Consider the following 24,564-nt stretch of genomic DNA (forward strand, 5'->3'; position numbering starts at 1 on the left):
AAGAATAAGTAATACCCTTAAAAATAAACAATGATTAGAAAGCAATAAAAATGGTCAAACAGGAACAAAAATGATAAACTAAATGTTGGTGAAGATGTGGCCAAATGGGCGTTTCCATACTCCACGTTAAGACATGTAATTTGGTACAAGTTAACAGTGAAGAAGTAGAAACCTTAAAACGCTCCATAATCAGCCAGGTGCAGTGGTTCATGCCTGTAATCCTAGCACTTTGGAAGGCCAAGGCAGCAGGATTGTTTGAGGCCAGGAGTTTGAAACTAGCCTGGGCAATACAGCGAGACCCCATCTCTATAAAAAATTTAAAATATTAACTGGGCAAGCACATGAAGTCTCAGCTACTCAGAAGGCTGAGGTGGGAGTGTTGCTGGAGCCCCGATGTTCAAGGTTACAGTGGGCTATGACCCCAGCCACTGCACCCTAGACCAGGTGACGGAGCAAGACCCTTTTAAGAAAACATAATAAATAAAATAAAACTCTCCATGATCTAATAATGCTACTTTACAAAAATATGTTCTAAAGAAATCATTACAGATATGAAAATATTTACATATGAGTATGATTATAATGCTGTAAAAAATAGTAAAACTTGGAATCAACAAAAAATATTATATAATAATATATCCATAATTCAAAAATTACTTACTGTTAAAACTATATTTTTGAAAACTTGATTGTCATGAGAAATTGTTCACAATAAAATGAGCAAATGAAAAGGACACAAAACAATAAAAAAAAATCTCAATTTTATAAACATATATTGGTATGTACTCTGGGAAAAGTGATTATGGTACTCTTTATTTTCTTTGAGTTTTTCTCTGTTTTCTAGAATTTCTACAGTGAGCATGTATTATTCATAAACAGAATATACCAAACTGTATTCAAAATTTTATAACTTTTACTTGGAAAGAACCCCAGATTGATATGACCTTGTTATGACTTTGAGACTACTTACATTGATCCATTATTCCTTTAAGAAAGGGATTATTATTTAATTACATTTCTTAAACCCACATGAGCTGAGTGGTGTTATTATGGCTGTTTATCAGAATGTGAATATTATTTCATTATGTAATCTGAGACCTAGATGAAAGGCCACCTGGCATGTGAGAAGGTAATAGACTAGGGATCTTGGGGCTCTTGATCTAGAGCAAAGCCTTTAGTAGCCCTCTGGACCTCAGTTTCCTCCTATGTCACACAGAAAATTAACATCTACTCTACCGCTTTCACAGAGTTGTTCCAGAAATAAAATGAGATAATCTAGGCAGGAGTTTATGAGATGTAGGCTATTATGAAGGCAGTGCTCATCATTTAAAGAATGAGTTAGTGCCTGCCTTGAATTGATAGTTGCTATATATGATCTTTCTAAATCTACACTCCCTTAGATAAAGAAGAAAAAAATCCTCCCACTCTTCCCACAGCCCCTTTTCTTAACTGAATTCATAAATGCACAGCCCTGCAGGGAGGGTACAGACAGGTCAACCACAGCCCTGAGTCCACCTTCTCAAATCTTCTAGGGGAAAATGGCTGGATTCTTCCCTCTCCAAGAAAAGAGGAGAGACCTCAAATGTTTCCATAGGACCAGGGCAGAGGACAAATTCTGCACCACCTCTGCACAAACCCACAGGGTAGCTGCTTGGTGAGTCTGTGAAGTCCAGATGTCTGATGTGGCTTAGGGTAACAAGGTTGTTTAGATGATACACTAGTCCTTCACAAACCCCAATGATGCTTCTTTTGTGAGGATAGTTGTCCCTTCTGACTCAAAGTACTACAGATTCTTGCTTTGTGTAATTATGGGGTAGGAAAACCCACAACTCCTCCATGTCCAACAGTCACTACTCCCGTCAGACTTGCTGCAAAGAGCAGAGGCTCCTTGGTCATTCCAAGTAAAGGGTGGGTGTTTTGAATGACCTGGAAAGCTTATCTGGGAACTTTCAAATTTCCCAGGCAGCACCTGAGGTGTAGAACTTAGCCATAATCTATTAGGGTGGGAACCAGGTAGCAGCTCCCTGGGAGACTCCAAGTGCAACCAAGATTGAGAAGCACTGGCCCAGACGCTTAATATGGTTCTGGGCATCTCCCCTGTGCCAGTCGCAAACTACTTCCCCTAGTAAGGGCTCCTCCCCATTCTGCATCTTCTGAAGTGTTCCTTGTGTACACATTTACCTGCATGGGCCAACTCAACCCTAAGGCATCCTTTTCCCTTCAGCTCCTCTGCCAGCCAGCTCCATTTCCCAGTTTGGCAATTCCAAATCCCAAGAAGGGTCTCATCCTTAGCTCAAGTCATCTTATTCCAACTAACCTACTTGGGCCATGTGATGCTGCCTGACATAGAGACTGGCTGCTCTGAGGGAGGAGCTGAGTCTTTCTTGATCTAATAATTTGTGAAAAGAGCAGAAGTTATGTAATGGGTAACACAGCTACCCTAGTCTGCCCTGGGGGCTGTTGTGTGTAAAGATGGAGAGGGGTGGGCACAGTTTCCTTAACAGGGACTGTGAGATACTTTAGCGTACCTGGTTCAATAACAAATCATAATATAGAAATCAAACATATTTAGAGGATTCATAAAAAATTAAGGGTTGGCGTTTATAGAACATGATATAAGAGTCCTTTTAAATATACATAGGGTAATAAAACGGATGGCCCACTCAACTACATTTAGAAAGTATGTATAATTTTACACATCCTTTTCCATAGAAACTACAATTGAATTTAGCATTGAGAGATTATGGTATTCATTATTATCTTAGCCAGAGGGTTTTTTTTTTAGCTTTTATAAAGCTTTTAAATTGAAGTATAATTTACATACATAAAAGTACACATATGTGCATATCTCAATGAATTTTTACAAAGTGAACTCTCTTGTAACCAGATCTCAGATGGAGAAAGCAATTATTGTCATTACCCCAAAGACACCCCTGTGCTCTCTTCCAACTACTACCTGCCCCTGAGAACAACCATTATCCTGACTTCTACCAGGATAGATTTGTTTTTATACTTTATATAAGTGCAATAATATAGGGTGTGCTTTATTGTCTCCTGGCTTCTTCCTTTTGATTATTCTTCCATATTTTTGCATGTAGCGGTAGTTTTTTTTTTTTTTTTCCCCTTTTTTTGTAGAGACAGAGTCCCACTTCATCACCCTCGGTAGAGTGCCATGGCATCACACAGCTCACAGCAACCTGCAACTCCTGGGCTGAAGCGATTCTCCTGCCTCAGCCTCCCAAGTAGCTGGGACTACAGGCGCCCGCCACAACACCCAGCTATTTTTTGGTTTGCAGTTCAGCCGGGGCCGGGGCCAGGCCTGAACCCGCCACCCTCCGTATATGGGGCTGGCGCCCTACCGACTGAGCCACAGGCGCCGCCCTGTAGTGGTAGTTTTTGCCAGAGGTTTTAGTCTTTGAAATCTAGTTTCAGCCAACATTATTCAGCCAGGAACTGTGCTCAGGGCTGAGGACACAAAAACAAAGAAGGGTATAAGGAACATGCAATCCAATAATCTAGTAATGACCGGAATTTAATGTAAGGTGAATTTGTCTTTATTCAACAAATATTTATTCAGTGTCCACTATGGGACAGGCACAGTCACAGGTGCTAGGGACAAGCAACAAACAAGCAGACAAAAAAACTCTAGCAGGACTCCTCTCTCTTCTTTCTGTGACAAGCATGGGCAAGTTCTTTCCACTAATACCCACTTCCCACTCTGTCTTGTGTCTGCTTTCACATAAGGGGAACTTTATTGTGGCAATTTGAAATGTGTCATTATGAAGTTGCTGGTCAGGTTGTAAACAGTAAGTGTGGGAGGAATTTCTCTTTCTGCCTTGTTTCATTCTCTCCACCCCGATGCTGCTTACACAGAGTGAAATGAAAGTCAGAGCCTTTGGATATTAGCTTACCTTGGGGTCAAACTGAACAATCTTCTTGTTTTCCAGAACCACACAATGAGAAGAGACATTTGCCAGAGTTGTGATGGAAATCACAAAACTCTGAGCTTATTTGGATATCGGCTTTAACATGCATAACGATTCATTAGTGTTGGCTTTCCAGAGCCTAGTGAATTACTTGAGTATAACGCCAGGATGTTAGAGGCAGGAACGATTAGAAAGAGACTCCAACACAACTCTAGAACTGTGCTGGAATTATGGAAGAAGTGCAAATGCTCATCCTGTTAGGTCAGTTTGGTTTTTCCCACATTTTTATGGGTATTTTCAAGCATGTATAAAAGTAGAGAAAATAGTAAAACTCAGTCCCGTGTACCCATCTATCAGCTTTAAAAATTACCAACTCGGGGGCAGTGCCTGTGGCTCAACGGAGTAGGGCACTGGCCCCATATGCCAGAGGTGGGGGGTTCAAACCCAGCCCCGGCCAAAAGCTGCTAAATAAATAAATAAAAATGAGAAAAATTACCAACTCATGCCAATTCATCTCTAAGCCCTTACAGTCCCCCCCCTTGATTATTTGAAGCAATCCCAGGTGTCAGATAAATTACTCATAAATGTTCAGAAAGTGAGATTGCCTAGTTTTAATTTCCTTAGTTAACGGGTTCAGAGGTGAAGTCCCTAAGCTGGTTAGTGATCTTATTTTTAATCCCTAGACTTCAAAAGTAAAAGTCACAAGATTTACCAACAGATGTTATTATTATATTATCATAATATTATATAATATATTATTGTACTATTTGGCCTGAAAGTACCTCTTTTAAACCTCTCATTCAGTTCTCCGAGGAGTTCAGTAGGGTGTGGGACAGCTGATTAATGTCCTGTTCATCAGTAATTTTGAAACCAAACCCCTGTGGATTTTGAAATTGCAAATAAATTTGTCCAAGGGAAAGTGGGTTTTCTTTCAACTATTTAGCAATAAAATGGGTCTAAGACTCCTGCCAACTTTCCTTGTTTCTCATCTTCAGTTTGTCCCATTTTCAAAGAAGGACATTAGTTGATAATCACTGACCAGTTTCTGTGGCCTGTCTGCTATGAGATATCACAACACAACCAGCTGAATTTTTCTAGGTTTCCTGGGCTTAAAACCCCAAAGCACGTCACTTGGTCTGGTCAGAATACTTTAGAGGTTCCACAAGTAAACAGAAAAGATTGTTCATGTGGTCTTCTTGAAAATGTGCAAATTATCGACGTGATTGCCCTGGCTATCATCCCCTGTTCTGATTGTACCTCAAAATTACCCCAGGACACCTGAGAGTAGGGGCCACAAGACACCTCTTCAATGAGCATTTGACAGGAGAAGATTAGGAGTAAACAAAGGTACACAGATCATCTGAATAGCTAAACCACAGAAGACAGACATCCAGATATTTTTCTCTGTACAGCTGCCACTGGTTTTTCTGAGAGATAACAAGCAGTAAAGATTGACAATTGTCAGGTTAACTATTTTTGTGGTGTCCTTTTTCTGGGCAGGTTATTCACATCGAACTCCTTTGATGTGATCAGTGACGATGCTTTTATTGGTCTTCCACATCTAGAATATTTGTAAGTAAAAACAAAAACAAAAAAACCTTTTTCATTAACACGATGATTCAGAACAAGTGCTCTCAAGTTCCTACAACTGCCTGACAAAAAATATTATAACCTATTTCAGATTCATAGAAAACAACAATATCAAGTCCATTTCAAGACACACTTTCCGGGGACTCAAGTCATTAATTCATCTGTAAGTATGAAAGTTTCCTTTATTTTTTAAGCTTGTTGATGGACAATGCAGTTTGATCGCCTATGATTAAAGCACTTGCTTTGTGAGTGTTCATGAACATTTAAGAAACCCAAATGATTCCTCTCCGTGCATATTTGCCATCTCTCCCTGTCATCTGTCAGCGTGTGTTCAGGAAATTGATTACTATTAATATTTTTAGCCTAAACCAATCATAATTAGAAAAGAAATCTAATGCAAGGAAACTATGTGACTGAAATAACTTTTTTACTATCTATATCATTACTTGCTTCGTGGATAATTACGGGTTGATATACTTTAATTTGATATTAGCTATTTTTTCTTTTTCTGTATAAGTCCTGACTTTATATACATTTGCACATAATATAGCCCCAGGCAATGCCTACATAATAGTTGAACAACCTGTGTATAAATGAAATATTTAATTATTCATAACAGAGGGCAATTTTGTCTCTCAGGGAACATTTGGCAATATCTAGAGATAAGTTTGGTTGTCACAACTGGGAGGAATGTATCTGGCCTCTAGTGGGCAGAGGACAGGGATGGTATCCTCCAAACCTCCTACAGTGCACAGGACAGCCCCTCACAGTGAAGAATTATCCAGCCCAAAATGGCATCGTGGGGAGGTTGAGAAACCCTGAACATTATGAACCAAGTTGTTTCCTCCAGCTTCCCCCATCTCCTACTTCTCCCTGCCCTTCATATACATATACACACAGATTTATTTTCAATGAAACTAGAAGAGTGTGGGAAGAAAGGCATTCACATTTATTAAGAGCTCAAGTGCTTACTGTGTGTTAGATAAAAATGCATGAGATCCAGGTGTCATAGTCATTCTGTCACCTGTAATGGGCTCCCTCATCCACCTTGTTCCCAGCTCTCTTCTAGGCCCTAGGATGCAGCCTGGAGCAAAGCAGACTAACTGCCTGCCCTTGGAGCTCACGTTCTAGTGTGTCCACACGGTCTTCATGCTTCCTCCACCAGGCCCCATTCTCTCCTGCTGTTTGGCTTGCAGCAAGGGGAAGATGATGGCCTGATTTATTTTATAAAATCATAGCTTTTGAGGCTTCTATATGGAGTCATTATAATAAGAATGGTGTTTGCAATGCTATCTTCATGTCAACAACATAATATGATATAAAAATGGCAGTGAAGGAATGGGATAAAATTTTATCAGAGCCAAACACAATTAAAGAAACAAATATACATAAAGAAAAATAGAAGCTCATGATCTCAATTTGAGATCTGCTGGATTCACATTAGTCTCATTTAACATGTCCTCTGTCCAGTGCTCAGCATCACAAAGGCTGCACAAAAGATGGCGGACCCAGGTGTCCTCTCTAGGAGCCTGAAAAATCAGCTTCTCTATGCCCGGTTCTCTAGGGTGTGTCTACTCTGCAGCCTAAAAGCCTGGGGTCCACTCAGACTCCCTGGATAGAACAGGAGAACTGTCTCCATATCTCACCCAAAAAGGAATGAAGAGAGAGGAGGGACGGAGAGAAGGGAAGAAGAAGAAAGGAGGGGGCGATGGAGGGAAGGAAGGAGGGAGGGAAAGGAGGAAAGAGGCAAAGATGGAAGGAGAGAGGGAGGAAAGAGAGAGAAAAAGAAGAAGGAAAGGAGTGGAGGGAAAAGGAGGGGAGTGGAAAGGGAGGGAAGGAGAAGAGCAAAAGAGGAAGGAAAAAACTCTGTGCATAACGCTATAGTAAAGAACACCCATTTTGTTTGACTAGAGTTTATTATGTCTAGCGAATGAAATGGGAATTTAAATTTGGGTCGTACTGAGGCCCTTTCTTTCGCAGGGTAGAGACTGTAGGGAGACTGGTACAGCATGTGCTTAGTATCTAGAGACTTTTAGGCTCAAGAGAACCAGGGGCAGCCTTCAAAGGGAGAGGCATGAGTCCTGTGACAGCAAAAGGGAAGTCCCACCTTTCTGAGCTGGCGCTGGAGGTGGAAAGGAGGAGCCACGAGGGAACAGAGGGTTAATGCTGATGGGATGAATATGACCCGGAGGTCTCCCGCATCTAACACTAACTACGTTGACTCATATGGCAGTTGCCAATATTAGACTGTTTTTGATCTACAAAAATGGCAGTGCCATATGGTTCATCCTAAATAGTTTCTAGAATGTGACACATACTTTACAAGTAGTAGGACCCACAAAGTTGATAAGAGCTAGTCCCACCTCAGAGGAGCTCAGTCTAGCAAGAGAAATGAGAAAACAAATATATTCTCTCTGAGGGTCTTTGTCCCCAAGTTATGTTTTATTTTCTAATAATGCTGTTCTGCAAGGTCTCATTCCTTCCTTCTTTCCCTTCTTCCTTTCAAGGAGAGATGGGGATAAGGAGGATTTGAAACACTAATGTTCCTCTGCTTGCTCAGTAGGTCAAGTTCATTTTCCATTATTTACTGCTTATAAATAAATCTGACATTTGTGTGAGCCATTAGTTTCCTTTGTAAGATTTTAGGCTTCAAAATGCCCTTTTCTTTACCTCAGTCCAGTTCTTCCCAAATCAAGGTGAACATTTGAGAGGGTGAGGAATTATCACCTTACCCTCTAACCTGCATGTGCTACAGGAAGAGTTTGCAAAGCTTTTTCATGTTCTTTACCTCGCTGTAGCCTCCTGACAACATTATGAAAGAGACAGGGCAGTAGCAGGGCTTCACTGAAGAGTGGGAGGCACCCCTGAGTCTAAGCTGCTCCCCACTTAGTAAGCAGCAAAGCCAGAAGTCTCCTCAGGTCTTTGATAAGACGTCTAGTGCAGTTTCCACCATGTCAGAGCAGGACCAGAAAGCTTTTATTCAGCGGACTGGATCCTTCCATGATACATGATTAGAAGAGCAAATATGATTAGAGAAGAAAAAGTTGGTCCTGAAGACAGTAGCCTTACCCTTGCTTAGTCTCCAAACACAGACAGCTGGGATTAGACATATGAGGTCAGACAATCAAGTTCACTAATTGAACCTCATTGCTGAACATGACCATGGTCACCTTCCAAGTGCTCCCTTGGGAAGATATGCACCAATGCCAGTGCCTAGTCCACCCTTCAAAGCAATTTTAGAACTATCGTTGTACAACACACAAAAAAACATGCAACAGCAATAAAGAATGCCACTCAGCAAGATATCTCCTCACATCGACACAAACATGGTTGCAAGACTGACTTCCAAGGTCATGAAACCTTACTGAGCTGTGTGTACCGTGCTGCCAATGTAAGTGAATGATGGCAAGTTCACAAACTTAGTTGTCATACCTCATACGATGATTTGTTTTGAAAGGTGGGCTATGCACTGGCATCATTACACAGCTTCCGAACGGAAGTACTTCAAAGGTGACTGTAGTGATATTGAGCAGTGAGGTAGGAAGCACCTTTTGTAGGATGAGTTCATGAATTTAACTGTCAGACCTTGTATACTTTTTTTTTTAGACAGAGTTTTAGTCACTATGAATAGAATGCCATGGCATTATAGCTCCCTCAAACTCGTGGACTCAAGTGATCTTCTTGCCTCAACCTCCTGAGTAGCTGGGTCAACAGGCACCTGCCACAACGGTTGGCTGGTTGTTCTATTTTTAGTAAAGACAACATCTCACTCTTGATCAGGCTGGTCTCAAACTCCTGAGCTCAAGCAATCCACCCTCCTCAGCCTCCCAGAATTATAGAGTTACAGGCACGAACCACTGTGCTCGGCCTCCTTGTATATTTCTCAATTCAACTGCTTCCCACTCTGGCCTAACTTTAAAAGTGTTCCAAGGGGCCTGCCAGAGGAGTTGATAAATTCAGTTTATCAAGTTCATTGTTCCAGTCAAAGAAACAATGAAGTTGTCTCATCACGTTATGCATGTATTTTAGTGATTTCTAAAGAGACATTTTTAGACAACTTTGATCCCCCTCCCTGCAAATTCACCCTTAGAGAAGGGAAAGTTCCTTAGACTTAAGTCCTTACAAAGCCTATCAAATCCCAGAATCCTCTCCTCTCAATCACTTCATTTTGAATCTCTGTCCTAATGTTACGTATGTTTAACTCTAATGTTTGAAGAGCTGTTTTATTTCAGCAGGGTTTAAATTTTTCTGATAAGCATGTCTTATTTTTTTAATAGGGAAAGCAATGAATAGAAAATCAGTTCATAGCCAATGATGATAAAATGACCAACATTCTGTACTGACCTCTAATAATAGCCGTGAGCTTTTAAGTAACAATTCCCTTTGGTGTCACCATGGCTAAGGCCCAGGGAAGGCAGAGTTTTTTGTATGCATGTATGAAAATATTGGGGGAAAACTGTCATCAGTCCATACGTGTTATAGTCTACCTATTGATTGCTCAGCCCTGCATTGATAAAAGAACTGTGTCACGGTCCTCAGATTCAGGATGCCTGTATGTCAGGCAGAATGCCTTAGTTTTAGCCTTCACATGGGCATGTATGTTAAGAGGTAGTGTGATGTAGCGGCTGAGAGAGTGATCTCTGCCACCGCACTGCCTGAGGTCAAAGCCTGGCTTTGCCCCTTAACTCTGTGGGAGCTTGGGCAGATGATTTAGCTTCACTACACCTCAGATTGCTCATGTGTAAATGAGTGTATAATAATAACCTCTTAAGTTGGGGGTGGAGGATCACAAGGTATTTAAAATGACCTAGCACCTCAGATTGTTTTGAGATTAAACGAGTTAATACATGCAAAGTGCTTGGAGCACAGCCTGGTATATAGTAAGCACCAATATCAGGAATAAACTGACTCTCTGCCTACCCTCTGTTAGTCCCAGACTGGGGACCCAGCACCACGGTGTGTCTCCCCTTTGTACTCAGTACGTAAAATCAAATAACTGCACTTGTAGCTCTGCAGGTTCCGTGAGACACAAGCCCAAGCTGAGAGTGTGCTTTGCAGGGGGGCTGGGAGCAGCCCAGATGGCTGTGGGCGATGCTTTCTTAGCAGCAGAGCCCTGTGGCACTGAAACAAACGTGCTGTTTGAGCCAGTCTGGTCTTCCTCATGGGTTCTGCAGCCATAATCAGGTTTTCTCAGGTAAACCGTGAGCACCTCAAAGTGCAGGGAATGGTCATGATTCCTGTTGAGAAGGAAGGGCACCCTCCTCAGCTGGTTTCAAGGCAACTTAAATCCAGTTGGGCAGTATCTTGGGTGTTTTAAAGAACGCTTCCTAGGTAGACTCTGAATCAGGACCTAGAGAACAGTGCTTAGTTGAAAGCACACTTTAAAGAGCCTCTGCCTTGTGTTGGGATTTTTATCCCAGTGCGAATGAGCTGAGGGCAGGGGTGAGGGGTGTGGAGCAGTTGTGAGAGTGGATTGCACGGTATGGTGGGGTTGGCCCTGGTGAGTCACTGTGCTTTCTCCCTAACTCCTGCTCTGGGCACAGGGGAACCTCAGTGGAGCATCCTCTGCTCTTTTCTTTGTCTGGATTTGTACCCTTCCTCTCACGTCCTCCAGCATGCCTCATTCATTCTTTCATTTTGAAGTATTTATTGAGGACTTACCTTGTGCCAGGCACCATGCTAGCACTTAGGGCTACAGGGGAAAGAAAACTATCTTTCCAGTGCTCATTGCCGAATCCTTCTGGATACGATTAATATCAATGAAATGTTCCCTCAAACCTCTCACTCCCCTTGTCTTCACCGCCTCCCAGTCAGCTTCCCCCACCCCAACTGAATATTCCCCTCCACTCCCTGGAAAAACCTGTTGTCAAATGCACTGATTCTAAACTACATGACTTAAAGCAATAACTCCCCTAGTGTTTTCTGATCATTATTAAAGATGAAGCTATAAGCCTCTCACAGTGACAATTATAAACATGTGATTTAAGAGCAAGAATAGGACTTGACCATCATTCTGACCAAGTAATCATTCACTTCATGTAAAAGGAAACAGCCAAAGCTTGACCCCACACAGCCCCTTCTCAGCCTGTGTCATTGTCACTGTGCTCTGTGGCTAAGTTCAGGGGGCCAGACAGCAAGCCTGCCAGGCAAGGGGCTGGCTTGGACCAAGGCTGGGGCCCAGGACTCTTTCGGCTATACCACATAGAAAGTCTGTTTCCTGGTGCCTCTGATGCCTGCCTTCGACGCCTTGTCTATCTCTCCTTTATCCTCCTAGTTTTTCTTCCTCCTAGTTCCAGGAATTAGGAATTCTTATATTTAGCATTAAAACCCAACTCTGATTTCACCTTTGCCCTTGACAGTATCCCAGCTAACAGACCCTTGAAGAGGAAGGAGGCCCCTCACACCAATTCTGGGTCATGCTCTCTCATGCCATCGTACTTGAGATGAAAGAGAAGGACCAGATGCCTTGGGAACCAGGAGCAGTAGCATGGACCTCCAGAACCGCTGGGAGAAAATGTGACTAAATCTTAGCACTGGTTCCCCTGCCAAAATGATTATTTTTCCCCTTTAAAAAAAATAATTTTATACTTTCTAAATTTTCTTAAAGAAATAATTATCACATTTGAGTGTGTATGTGTATGTGTGTGTGTGAGAGAGAGTAAAAGTAGAAGATGGGACATTTAAGAATACCAAGGCCTAGAATTCTCTCTACAAAGAGAGGCTGAGAGTATCGATGATCTCAGGCTCCTAAACTGAACATTTTAAAGTGCTTAGATATTTAATATGTTGTTGTTTTTGACAACAACAAAGAAAAAGATCAGTTTTGTGGATTCTTTTTTCCTCTGAGACAGAGTCTTGCCCTGTTGCCCAGGCTAGAGTGCAGTGGCCTCATCATAGCTCACTGCAGTCTCAAACTCCTGAGGTCAAGTGGTCCTCCTGTCTCAGCTTCCCGAGTAGCTGGGAATACAGGAGCACACCACCAAACCTAGCTATTTTTTCCTACTTTTTGTAGAGACAGTATTGCACTATGTTGCTTAGGCTGGTATTGAACTCCTGGGCTCAAGCAATTTCCTACCTCAGCCTCCCAGAATGCTAGGATTATAGGAATGAGCCACTGTGCCCGGCCCCATGTGGGAATTCTGTAGGAAACAAGGCACCTCCTTTCCATAGCAGGTCTTGTGAAAGACAGTGCATGATCTGACCACTCCAGAAGCCAAGTACCAGACCGTGACACTTATTCCTGCAGTAGCCCTGTAGCTTTGGAACTTAATGCAGCCAAATGATTGATTTAGATTGAGCAAATCCTCACTGGACAGACTATATATATATACATATATGTAAGATAAATACGAAGCAGTGGACTCCTTTGAAAAAGTTCACTTTATTCTTTGATTCTCCTATTATAAAATAATAATACATGTATAATGGCAAAAATATCACAATCCAAATATTTATATAGCAAAAGTAGATGGTTCTAATAACCTTATGCCTAGATGTAACCTCAATCAACATGTTTTTTTAATCTTTTTATAGAGCTTTTTATATGCACCGGTACAATCAATCTGTCTGTCTCCAGTAGGATTACCCTCTACACGTAGGCATCGCTTCATGTTAAATCATAGAGACCGACCTCATTTTACAAATCTCCTACCATATTCCATGTGACGTGCAAACCATCATTTACACAATCCCCTCTTAAGGGTCATGTACGTTGTTTCTAATTCTTTGCTATAATAGAGACTGCCAGATCAAATATATTTCCCCACGTGTGCACAAGGCTGCTAATATTTTCCATTTCTCTTCACTTGGGAACTGGTAAAAACTCTTTTTTTTAATTGGCTTATTTTATTTTATTGATTTGTTTTTCTGGCAAAAACTCTTAACCAGCCACAGCCAAGATGTGATTCCTTCCATGCATGCAGGGCCATTTCAGGTTTCTCGTCTTACGTCTCAGGGTCTGGTGCTCCTTTTCCCTGTGTCTGGTGCGCCCTTCACCCTGCACAGTCAGCCTATACACCAGGGCTGCTTTACATGTCAGGCCCTGTCACAGTTTTTGCAGAATCATTCCCAGGCTCTATCAGGGTTGCTTTCCCAAAGTCATTCTCTGCCCAAGTCCCTCTGCCTGCTTTCTTTTTATCCAAATGTACCCCGATGTCACGGGGGCCTCCCAGAGACCTAGGGAAGCTTTTCTGAACTTCAGCTCCCAGGCCGTGGGTGTCTGGAAGCCTTGCTCTCATTTCCGATTCTTATTTCTTCTTGGTTCTGTTTATCTTACGAGTCCAGGCAGCCTTGATGTTCCCCACCCTCCAAACCTAGACACGAAGCTCGATCCTGTCTCCTTTAAAAGCAATCTGTTGGAAGGCAGTGCTTTATTGAGTTTTGGGTAGTGGAGCAGCAAAGGGGGTCATTGGGTACAGCAAATCCACCTACCATTTTTCCCCCCAGATCTCATGCTGCTTTGCGTCCTCACCTTCTTTGTCCCACAAAGAGAGGCTCCTCATCACATGAAGTCCTCAAGAGGCCAAATGCCTCATTCCCAAGCCCATCAGGCCAGCCTGCCCCTCATCTCATCATGCAAAAATACCATCTCACTGTTCCAGAAGCCCCGTAGCTCTGAGTCTGTATCTCTGACTCTTCTGCCATGTGCCTCTACAGTTGGCCTGCACCTTGGGTACCTGTGGCCAAGAGCTCTACTCCCGTGGGCAGGTTACAAAGAGTCCTTGCTGGACAGTAACATGGGCATGTTGCCTCTTCCTGTGTAACCCTACTAGCAGCTGTAAATCAGGATTTGACTGTTTAATCATTTCATGCTCACTGTGTCCTTGTCTCCTCCAGATTTATGTCCTATAGCCAGTGCAGTTTGTGTCAGTTTCTGAGGGAGGCACATCCACTTAGGAAACATTAGACACCTTGTGCCAGCAAATAACTGAAACACATAACTTCATTTTAGTAAGATGACTAGTGGAGGGATTCTCTTGAATAGTCGTCTTTAGTGGGACTTTACGATGCTACTGATGTGAGATAGCCACACCTGTTCCTTCAGTGTCCTAGGTGTTGTTTCTGGGACAATGACACACAGAAGCCCTTCTCCTCCTTCCCAGCCCCACCCTACTCTTTATTGAGAGCATTCCAGATGCCAGACACCATCCTTGGTTATCTCATTTTCTTTTTCCAGTAATCTTACGAGATAAGGTTTTATTAGCTCTACTTAAAACATGAAATAATTGAGTTTCAGAAAATATACACAGCCAGTGAAGGGTGGAATCAGGATTCAAACCGAGCCTTTGTCACAAAACAAACTGTCATTGAGAATGAAACTTTCTGATTCAGTTCCTATCTTTACATTCCAAGTTTCATTGAAACCAGTTTTTCAATCTAGTAGTCATTTCTAAAACTCAGAAAAACAACATAACTAACTTAAAAATAGCTTCTAAAAGTCTTGAATGTTTGCACTTGAGAAATCTCTTATTGACTTAGTGGAAGCGGAAGACACAGAAGACTCGTGGGAGTGTTTTATAAGGAAGTTGAGAGAATTTTCAAGGGCTTTGGAAGTCAAGGGTAAGGGAAGATAATTCCTATGATAACAAGGCTGGAAAAAAGAGAAATGATGAAAGAGGATAGATGAGTGGATATTTGTGAGGAAGTTTTTTCTGAAATGGAATAAATGGAGCTAAAAGGGAAAACTATAGAAAAGGAGGGCGTGGGCTTTTGAATGAAGAAAGGACGTGCTGGCAAAGGGATGGAGCCATTGGTACTGTAGGTTGGAGGTTTAGCTGCCCTCTGGAGCAAGCGAGGAGGGGAGAGTGTCACAGTCCACAGGGTCATTGCCCAATTTATTACTGTCAAAAGCAAGACAGTACACTGAGACAGCAGGTGTTACAGAAGAGAAAATTTTGTATCGCAGGTGCCATGCATGGAGATGAGAGGAAATTCTCAAGTCCATCTCCCTGAGAATTTGGGAGAAAGGGCTTTTAAAGATAGTTTGGCAGGCCAAAGGGCTAGGCCGTTCAATCTGGTAATTGGTTGTGTTGGGGGCAGAAACACAGTGGTGCAGAAATTATCTTCTTTGCTAAGTCACTTCTTGGATGACGATCCCAAAACCAGTTGAGTCAGTTCTTCGAGATGAGCCACTGGTTTGGGTGGGTCATGTCTTCCACCAGGATGCAAGAGCCGAAAGATATCACAAAAATTGGCCTTCATTTTCACAAGGGTGATGTTATGTATCAAGAGCAATGAAGAAGGCTAAGAATTGTTATAACCATCAGCTATGTGACTCCAGAGTAGTAAGAAATTATAGGAAAGCTGGCTATATATGTATATTTTCTCTCCCACAGTTCCCACCTTGTGGCCTTTTATTAATTTTATAAAGGGTGGTTTTACAAGGGAGAGGGAGCCAGTGAGGAGGAGGCATCTGAGATGGAGTGCAGGGGTGCCATCACCAGTTTAGTCACCATGTGGGAGACGTCCCCTACACTCCACCTTCCGTTCTCACTTTCTGTTCTAAATAGAAAGATCAATGCTCAAGCACCATTTTGTTGCTAGTTTGTTGTTGTTTTTAACCAACATAAAGTGTTACACAAATACTGGCAGCACCTGTGGCTCATTGAGTGGGGTACCAGTCCCATATACCGAGGGTGGCGGGTTCAAACCTGGCCCTAGCCAAACTGCAACCAAAAAATAGCCAAGCATTGTGAGGGGTGCCTGTAGTCCCAGCTACTCAGGAGGCTGAGGCAAGAGACTCGCCTAAGCCCAGGAGTTGGAGGTTGCTGTGAGCTGTGTGATGCCACCGCACTCTACCGAGGGCAAAGAGAGACTCTGTCTCTAAAAATAAAGAAATAAAAATAAAGTATTACACAAATACTGAGTGAGCGTTGAAGCAACCAGGTCAGAACTGAAAATGCAATAGCAGGAATCTGAGTAGTATCTCAGAAGAGAAAAAAAAAGAAAGTACTGAAAGTAATTTAGTAGCAATTAGTAGTATTCCCTGACAAGAGGGACTCATAACCAAGCATTATTATTCAATGCATTGATTTAATTTATCACTATAGTTTAAATAACTTTCTTTTTGTTTTCCAGGAGCCTCGCAAACAACAATCTCCAGACACTCCCTAAAGATATTTTCAAAGGCCTGGATTCTTTAACAAATGTGTAAGAGGACCTAAGAAATCAATGAACAATTCATTAATTTGCAGTAATTAATAAGGAAGCCTGGCATTGATGATTAGAACTTTTGATTGGCTTCTAAATTAAATTAGAATTTTTAAATTTTAATTTTATATTGGCCTATAATTTAAATTCACATGGACTAACATTCGAATCTTTTTATGGTATTTGCCACTGGAAATTCTGAATGTATAGTACCCAGGCATTCCTTTAAACGTATGTCTTTGTGGCAGGGAGTGATGACCAGGGACTTTGAGGGGGTGGGAAGAAGAGACCCACATAGAAATTTCAATATCCCTTTTTTTCTCATAAGGGCCAGGAAATGGGGCTACAAAGGAATAACATAAAGGAGTCTGGGAAACTGACAGAGAAGAGATGAAAGTTTATACCCTTGGGTTGGTCAGTCAACAGAGAAATGGAGCAGGAAATGGGGGGAGAGGGGAAGTTTGCCTTCTCTCTCATTAAACTGAACAACAACTCTAGGCTTAATCCCCAGGAATTTGGCTTAAGCCCCAGGAAGGGAATGAACTTAATTACTTTTGACCCTTTTTCAAACAAAAGAGCTTTCAAACTTTGACTTTTAAGCCTCAGAGTGAAAGATCTTTGTAAGGAATTTGTATATTTTGCTGTAAGCAAAGCAAGTAATATATGCCTAACTCTTTCAAAATCAATTTAGCTTCATTAAATGCCTTCCAGAGCATTAGAAAGGTATTTAAATGTCATAAGATAGAACATAGGAACAAAGAGAGGATACATGAAAACAAATGTTTTATTATTACTGTTATTCAGGTACTTTGCTTAGGATATATATTCAAAACAATTTTTCTCTAATAACAAAAAATCTGAGTCAAATAATTTTTCCCCTAAGCCCAGTATTTGACTTCAAATCAGTAAACTAGTGAAAAACTTTCTTTGTTCCTGGCAGTATTCCGCCAGCCCCTCCTCCACGCCTATTGCCCCAATTCCTGAATGATCGTCTGTTTCCAAGAGAGTGCCCAAATCAGGACACTTTCAAAACAGTCCTGGACAAACTGTAGTTATCTGCTCCGGTTTACAGTAGCCCCTCAAATTTGCCACTCATCATTCTGGGTCAGAGCCTCTTGGGAGATGCGCTCAGTTCTGGAAATGCCTGGGAAATTAGATGACGCTCCATGGCATCTGGGGATGTAGCTTACTGGGGGCACTCAAATCCTGTTCTTGTGTCAGTCGGTACCTCCACTAGTAAACAAAACAAAACAAAACTCAGAAATTGGCTCAATCTCTAGGGAATCCCGTGATGTGTTTGGCCTTTGGGGCCTACTCTGATGTACCCAAATCAAGAATTATCTTCAAAATACAAGGATTCATGCCAACTTGCCTTTTAGTGGATTTCTTGGCTTTCTTGAAAGTATCTCCTCAAAAACATTTAAAAATGTTTGGGTATTTAAAAGTTATTTATGTGCTATGTGAAGAGAAGGCAGCACCTATCTTAGGAATTCTGTGTGACCAGGAAAGGAGATGGAATTCCTGAACAGAAGCAATGCAAATAAACAGAGAACTTGGTGAGTTGGGGTCATATGTGGGAATTTAAACTATGTATGCTGTATAATTTATTACAAGCACGAGCCTTTGTATGTCTGTGTTAACTCTGCTGTGTCAAGGTCATTTTCATTTAAAACCGAATTTGTAGACCATGGAAGATCAGGATTAATTACGTTCTGAGGAAGAAGAAAAGCAAATAGCTCACTCGGTTTAATGAAATATGTTACTATAATCACTTCTATCCTTTAGACCTGTGCTGTCCAACACAGTAGCTGCCAGACACTTGTGCTCACTGAGCCCTTGCAATGTGGTTCTAGTGCCACTGAGAAATTAAATTTTAATTCTACTTAATTTTTTAAATTTAAATTATTTAAATTTAAATTCAAAAGCTAGTTCTCAGTTCAATTATTGGAAAACTTGTAAGCATGCATGGAACAACTTGGGTGTACAAATCTTATTTCTTTCAACTCTAAATTTTATGAAATTTAAATTCAGATCACATAATTCTGATAAAAACTTAGCATCTGAATTTTATAGTAAGTATAAAATACACACAGGAGGGGCAGCGCCTGTGGCTCAAGGAGTAGGGCACCAGTCCCATATGCCAGAGGTGGCGGGTTCAAACCCATCCCCAGCCAAAAAAAAAAAAAATACACACTGGACTTCAAAGACTTAGTGTAAAAAAGAATGTAAAACATTTCAATAACACTTATGTTTATGACACATCAAAATGATATTTTGTATGTATTGGGTTGAATAAAATATATTGTTAAAATTAATTATACCTGTTTCTTTTTACTTTTTAAAAAGTGGCTATAGACAATTTTAAATTATATATATGGCTCACATACTATTTCTATTGACAGCACAGTTTTAGAGTAAGTCACCTTGGAATCCAAGAGGGAGTAAGTTATGAGGCTCCATTGCCTGGGGTGGCCTTCAAGGGTGCACTCTAGTAACTCTCTGACCCCAAACTGAATGGTCAGTCAGGTTCAAGGCAGATTATGGGATACAATGTAAAGCCAGGTAAGGTCATTCTGCTCATGTTAATTGCTGATATAGAAGTCATGCCTGTGTAAGTCGGCTTCTCGTACAGCAAAAGCAGCTGAAATTTGTCTTCCAGGGATCTGAGGGGGAATTCCTTTAACTGCGACTGTAAACTCAAATGGCTGGTAGAATGGCTCAGCCACACCAATGCAACTGTTGAAGACATCTACTGTGAAGGCCCTGCAGAATACAAGAAGCGCAAAATCAATAGTCTCTCTTCCAAGGACTTTGATTGTATCATTACAGGTAATTTATTAAAAATTCCACCTCACAAAATTAAAGTAAGGGCTACGTATATATGCAGGAACTGATATTTTTATGTCCTTAAAATAAAGAACTGAACAATTAATTTTTAAAAAATGATGAACTATTAAAAATTTCATGTGTTTAAAAGAAAAGTAGAATGGCAATTGTACTATTTCTCTAAAACAAATGTATTTCCTATGGATATTTGAGATCTAGCCAAGGAAAGCAGTATTAGCTCACAGTTACATATCATCATTTCCTATTTTTGCAGAATTTGCAAAGTCTCAAGACCTGCCTTATCAATCTCTGTCCATAGACACTTTTTCTTATCTGAACGATGAGTATGTAGTCATCGCCCAGCCTTTTACTGGAAAATGCATTTTCCTTGAATGGGACCACGTAGAAAAGACTTTCCGGAATTATGACAACATTACAGGTATGAAAAACCTGGTAATATTTTGAGTGAGAAGTTAAGTGGTTTCAGCCAAGGCAACAGAAATACTAAGGGAGAATGTGTTGAGCAGGCTTGTAGTCATTTGAATTTTAACACTAGTGTTTACTAAGTGAGCTGGGATTGTTCTCTAAGCCTTAATTTCCTCACTTGTAGAATGGGAATAATTCCTAACTTGGAGGATTCTTAATAAGATAATGTGATCACGTGTTCAAGAAACTTAGCATAAGACCTAGCATAATAACTACACAATAAAAGTTGGATTATTTTTTTTTAAAGAAATATATTGGACTAGGAATTATAAATTCTAATCCAGGTTCTGCCACATTCTAGCTGGGCAACCCACTCACCCTCACTGAGCCCCCCTTTTTCTTTTTCCTTTTTCTCTCTCTCTCTTTTTTTTTTTTTTTTTGTAGTTTTTGGCTGGGGCTGGGTTTGAACCCGCCACCTCCGGCATATGGGGCCGGCACCCTACTCCATTGAGCCACAGGCACTGCCCTTTATTCCTTTCTCTTACCCATAAAATAAGGAGATTATTTTAGATTAACGAGTCTCAAACTTTGTTAAATAAACTTTTCTTCTGCAAAATGCTAATATCTGACTTGTAACAAAAAGGGTTTTGTGGTCTAATAAATCTGTGAACCTTATCTCCCTCTTGGAGATTCGAAATATATGCATTAGAGTCTCTGAAAAGTCCTGCAGTGAGGAAACTTTTTCCAGGGTTTTTTGTTTGCTTGTTTTGTTTTGTTTTGCGACATTGTCTCACTGTGTTGCCCAGGCTAGAGTGCCATGGCATCAGACTAGCTCACAGCAACTTCAAACTCCAGGTTCAAGTGATTTGCCTGCATCAGCCTCCTGAGTAGCTGGGACTTACAGGCGCCTGCCACAATGCCCAGCTAATTTTTCTGTTTTTAGTAGAGATGAAGTCTTGGGGTTTTTATTTCATTTTATTTTATTTTATTTTATTTTATTATTAAATCATACCTGTGCACATTAATGCGATCATGGGGCACCATACACTGGTTTTATAAACCATTTGACATGAAGTCTTGGTCTTTCTCAGGCTGTTCTTGAACTCCTAAGCTCAAGGGATCCTCTTGCCTCAGCCTACCAGAGTGCTAGGATTATAAGCGTGAGCCACCATACCCTTCCCTTTCCCCAGTATTTTTCATACTGAATTTGGCCATGGAATGCAGTTCTTTCCATGAAAACTTACACTTAGGTGATCTCTTAAGTTTTTGTACAACTTCAACACAGTAGGTACTCGATAAATGGTAGTTTGTGTTAGAAGTACTTTGATTGATCCATGATTTGTCAAGTGAAGCAATGCTTTCTTTCTTCAAGAAGTAAGAGGAGAAAACTCAGACTGTGGCCATGTGCCCTGAACATCCAGAGAGGGCTGAATGTGACATGATGACTCAGTTGTTGGTAACAAGGCTCCATGAGGTGCAAAGACAGAAGTTCCGGATACTTCTGCCATCAGGCTTTGGAGATTGACCTTGTGTAATCAACCACAGAAATCTCATTTCAAGCTGTTTTAGGTGGAAGTTGTATGGCCCCCACCTGCATGTTTGCATGCTTCAAAAGAGGATGGCCATGCAACTAATCTCTCGTTTGTCTTTCCCCAGGCACTTCCACTGTAGTGTGCAAGCCTATAGTCATTGACACTCAGCTCTATGTTATTGTGGCCCAGCTGTTTGGTGGCTCTCACATCTATAAGCGGGACAGTTTTGCAAATAAATTCATAAAAATCCAGGATATTGAAATTCTCAAAATTCGAAAACCCAATGACATTGAAACATTCAAGATTGAAAACAACTGGTATTTTGTCGTTGCTGACAGTTCAAAAGCCGGGTTTACTACTATTTACAAATGGAACGGAAACGGATTCTATTCCCATCAATCCTTACACGCGTGGTACAGGGACACTGATGTGGAATATCTGGAAATCGTCAGAACACCGCAGACACTCAGAACGCCTCATTTAATCCTGTCCAGTAGTTCCCAGCGTCCCGTAATTTATCAGTGGAACAAAGCAACACAATTATTCACTAATCAGACTGACATTCCCAACATGGAGGATGTGTATGCTGTAAAGCACTTCTCAGTGAAAGGTGACGTGTACATTTGCTTGACAAGGTTCATTGGCGATTCTAAAGTCATGAAATGGGGAGGCGCCTCGTTCCAAGATATTCAGAGGATGCCATCGCGAGGATCTATGGTATTCCAGCCTCTTCAGATAAATAGTTACCAATATGCAATTCTTGGGAGCGATTACTCCTTTACTCAAGTATATAACTGGGATGCAGAAAAAGCCAAATTTGTGAAATTTCAGGAATTAAATGTTCAGGCACCACGATCCTTCACGCACGTGGCCATTAATAAGCGTAATTTTCTCTTTGCTTCCAGTTTTAAGGGAAATACACAGATTTACAAACACGTCATAGTTGACTTAAGCGCATGAGACACCAAATTCCGTGGCTGCCATCAGAAACTTTCTACAGTATATGACCCAGATGAACTCAATGCATGATGACTCTTATCACACTTGCAAATGAATGCCTTTCAAACATTGAGACTGCTAGAACTAAGCACTCCCAGTATCTCCATCCTTAACCGTCCAGTCTAGGGGTGTGGGAAGTTACCTTCTATAAGACGAAATTCAATTGTGTAACTGTTCTTTGCAGTGAAGATGTGTAAATAAGCGTTTAATGGTATCTGTTACTCCAAAAAGAAATACCAATATGTACTTTTCCATTTATTTATTCATGTGTTCAGAAACAACTGCCAAATAAAATGTTTACATTTTCTTTCATATCCCAAAGGTAATTATTTACAGGAGTTGTTTTATTCTTGATGGCATATGGAGGAAATAGTTTTATGCGATAGGTTTATATGTGGATCGAGTATTTATGGTATGAATCATGAGTGAAGCTGAAACCCTGAAATTGATTATTCCTGATGTAGGAACAATGTGGTTGTACATGTGTCAGCTGATTTTGGACATTCAAAGGTGTTTCCAAAGGTCATGGCTTTTAGGAACATTTTTAGGTGAAGTGGTGATAACAAATCAAAAGAAGGGAAGAGAAATTTGCCTATTACAAGAAACTAATTTGAAATAAAGAACAGTAAGTAAGACTCATCCTTTTCTGTCTGATAGCCTCAGCTAGAAGCATTGTTCAGATAAGTTACAGGAGAAACTCAAATCAAGATTTAGGGTTTTAAAAATTCTATTCAGGGACTGTTGAAATAGCTGACTCTAGACTCATCTGAGAGCTGATAGAGATTGTGACCTGACAGCTCTTGCCTCTACTGGACCATTAAGAAGGCCTCTTAATTTGATCAAGGATGCTTCACTTCTAGATACCGATTCTGATGTTAGTTACCTGCTGCAGTGTCCAAAAGCTTACATTTGATTTTCTAAATTCCCGCTCTTGGGTCACGTGAGTTGTTAGCACTCACCACAAGGCCTGTGATATAGTAGGCTCTCAAAAAATGCTTTGAAGAAGCACGTGTCCTCCTGTCATAATACAACAATGAACTTTATGAGGCCTTTTGACCTAATCCGTCAGTATTTATTGAGCACCTACTAACAATGGTGTATTGTTACGGGGAAGGGGAGGAGAACCGAGAACTAGTAACATGGTCCTCGTCCTTTGGAGGCGTATAGGACCAACTGGGGATTTAGAACACAAAAATCTACATAGCAAGCTGTGAGTGCCAAGTACCACTCAACATTCCAGATGACTTCCTAAAACACGTGCTCCTTGTTTGAACTTAAAGGGAAAATGCTGTTTCAAAAAGGGATCATGGCAGAGAAGATATTTCTGGCACAAACTGGTTCTGTGCGCTGCCTTCCCAGAAGGGATCAGCGCTTGCTCCTGCTCACTGCTCCCCAGACCTTTCTGCCACAGGACTGGCTGGGGGTGGGCAGATAGCAACCCCGCTGCTTGGTGCACATCTGGGAGACTTGAGGCATCAGTGGTACACAAATACCTACATAGTCTCCAGGAAGCAACACCTGGGGAAGTTATGCACAAGAACCAGATTCCTTTACCCACATAGGGAAGATTAATTCTGATATCAAGGACATGGGAGAAAAGAATTCTTATGCAGTCCTGATCCTGCACATAGGAAGAACTGGCCTGTGAATGCCTTTTACTTTCTTCTATTCCCTTTTCCTATAAGCAGCCTCATGGGCTGTTGGAGAACACCTGCTTTGTACAGACTTGGTTTAAGTTCAGCTCTGCTACCTACTGGCTTTGGCCAGAGGCAAGTTACTTACCCCCTGCTGAGACTCAATCTCTTTATCTGTAAAGAGGGACAATAATACCTACTTCCAAGAATAAGAGAAGGATTAAATGAGATAGTGCATGCATAGCAGATTGTATTTTCCAAATGTGACCACAACTATATGTCCCATCCCACATGTTCCATAAGAAGGTGGTGCCTAATTCATCTATAATTAGGTAGGGATGTGTTTGTGACTTGCTTGTAATAGAATGTGGTAGAAATAATATAGTTGACTTCTGAGGCTAAATCATAAAAATGATGAAACTTCTCTTCTGGCTTGTAAATGGGAGTACTTGCTTTTGGAGCCCTGAGCAGCCACATAAAAAG

General features: G+C 41.1%; 1 protein-coding gene across 2 annotated transcripts in view; it reads left to right on the forward strand.

The window, feature by feature from the left end:
* The window catches only part of LGI1 (leucine rich glioma inactivated 1), a 37,906-nt gene extending 15,145 nt beyond the window's left edge, over positions 1-22,761 (forward strand). For both annotated transcript variants that reach the window (XM_053582739.1, XM_053582741.1), the window contains 6 exons: positions 5,427-5,498; positions 5,608-5,679; positions 16,593-16,664; positions 19,324-19,493; positions 19,765-19,929; positions 21,573-22,761. In XM_053582739.1, coding sequence (XP_053438714.1) covers positions 5,427-5,498; positions 5,608-5,679; positions 16,593-16,664; positions 19,324-19,493; positions 19,765-19,929; positions 21,573-22,408 — 1,387 coding nt within the window. In that variant the 3' untranslated portion in view covers positions 22,409-22,761. The remainder of the gene's footprint in view (positions 1-5,426; positions 5,499-5,607; positions 5,680-16,592; positions 16,665-19,323; positions 19,494-19,764; positions 19,930-21,572) is intronic.
* Positions 22,762-24,564: the final 1,803 nt, after the last annotated feature.

The sequence above is a fragment of the Nycticebus coucang genome, chromosome 3 (genome assembly GCF_027406575.1).
Source record: "Nycticebus coucang isolate mNycCou1 chromosome 3, mNycCou1.pri, whole genome shotgun sequence".
NCBI classification, from domain to species: domain Eukaryota; kingdom Metazoa; phylum Chordata; class Mammalia; order Primates; family Lorisidae; genus Nycticebus; species Nycticebus coucang.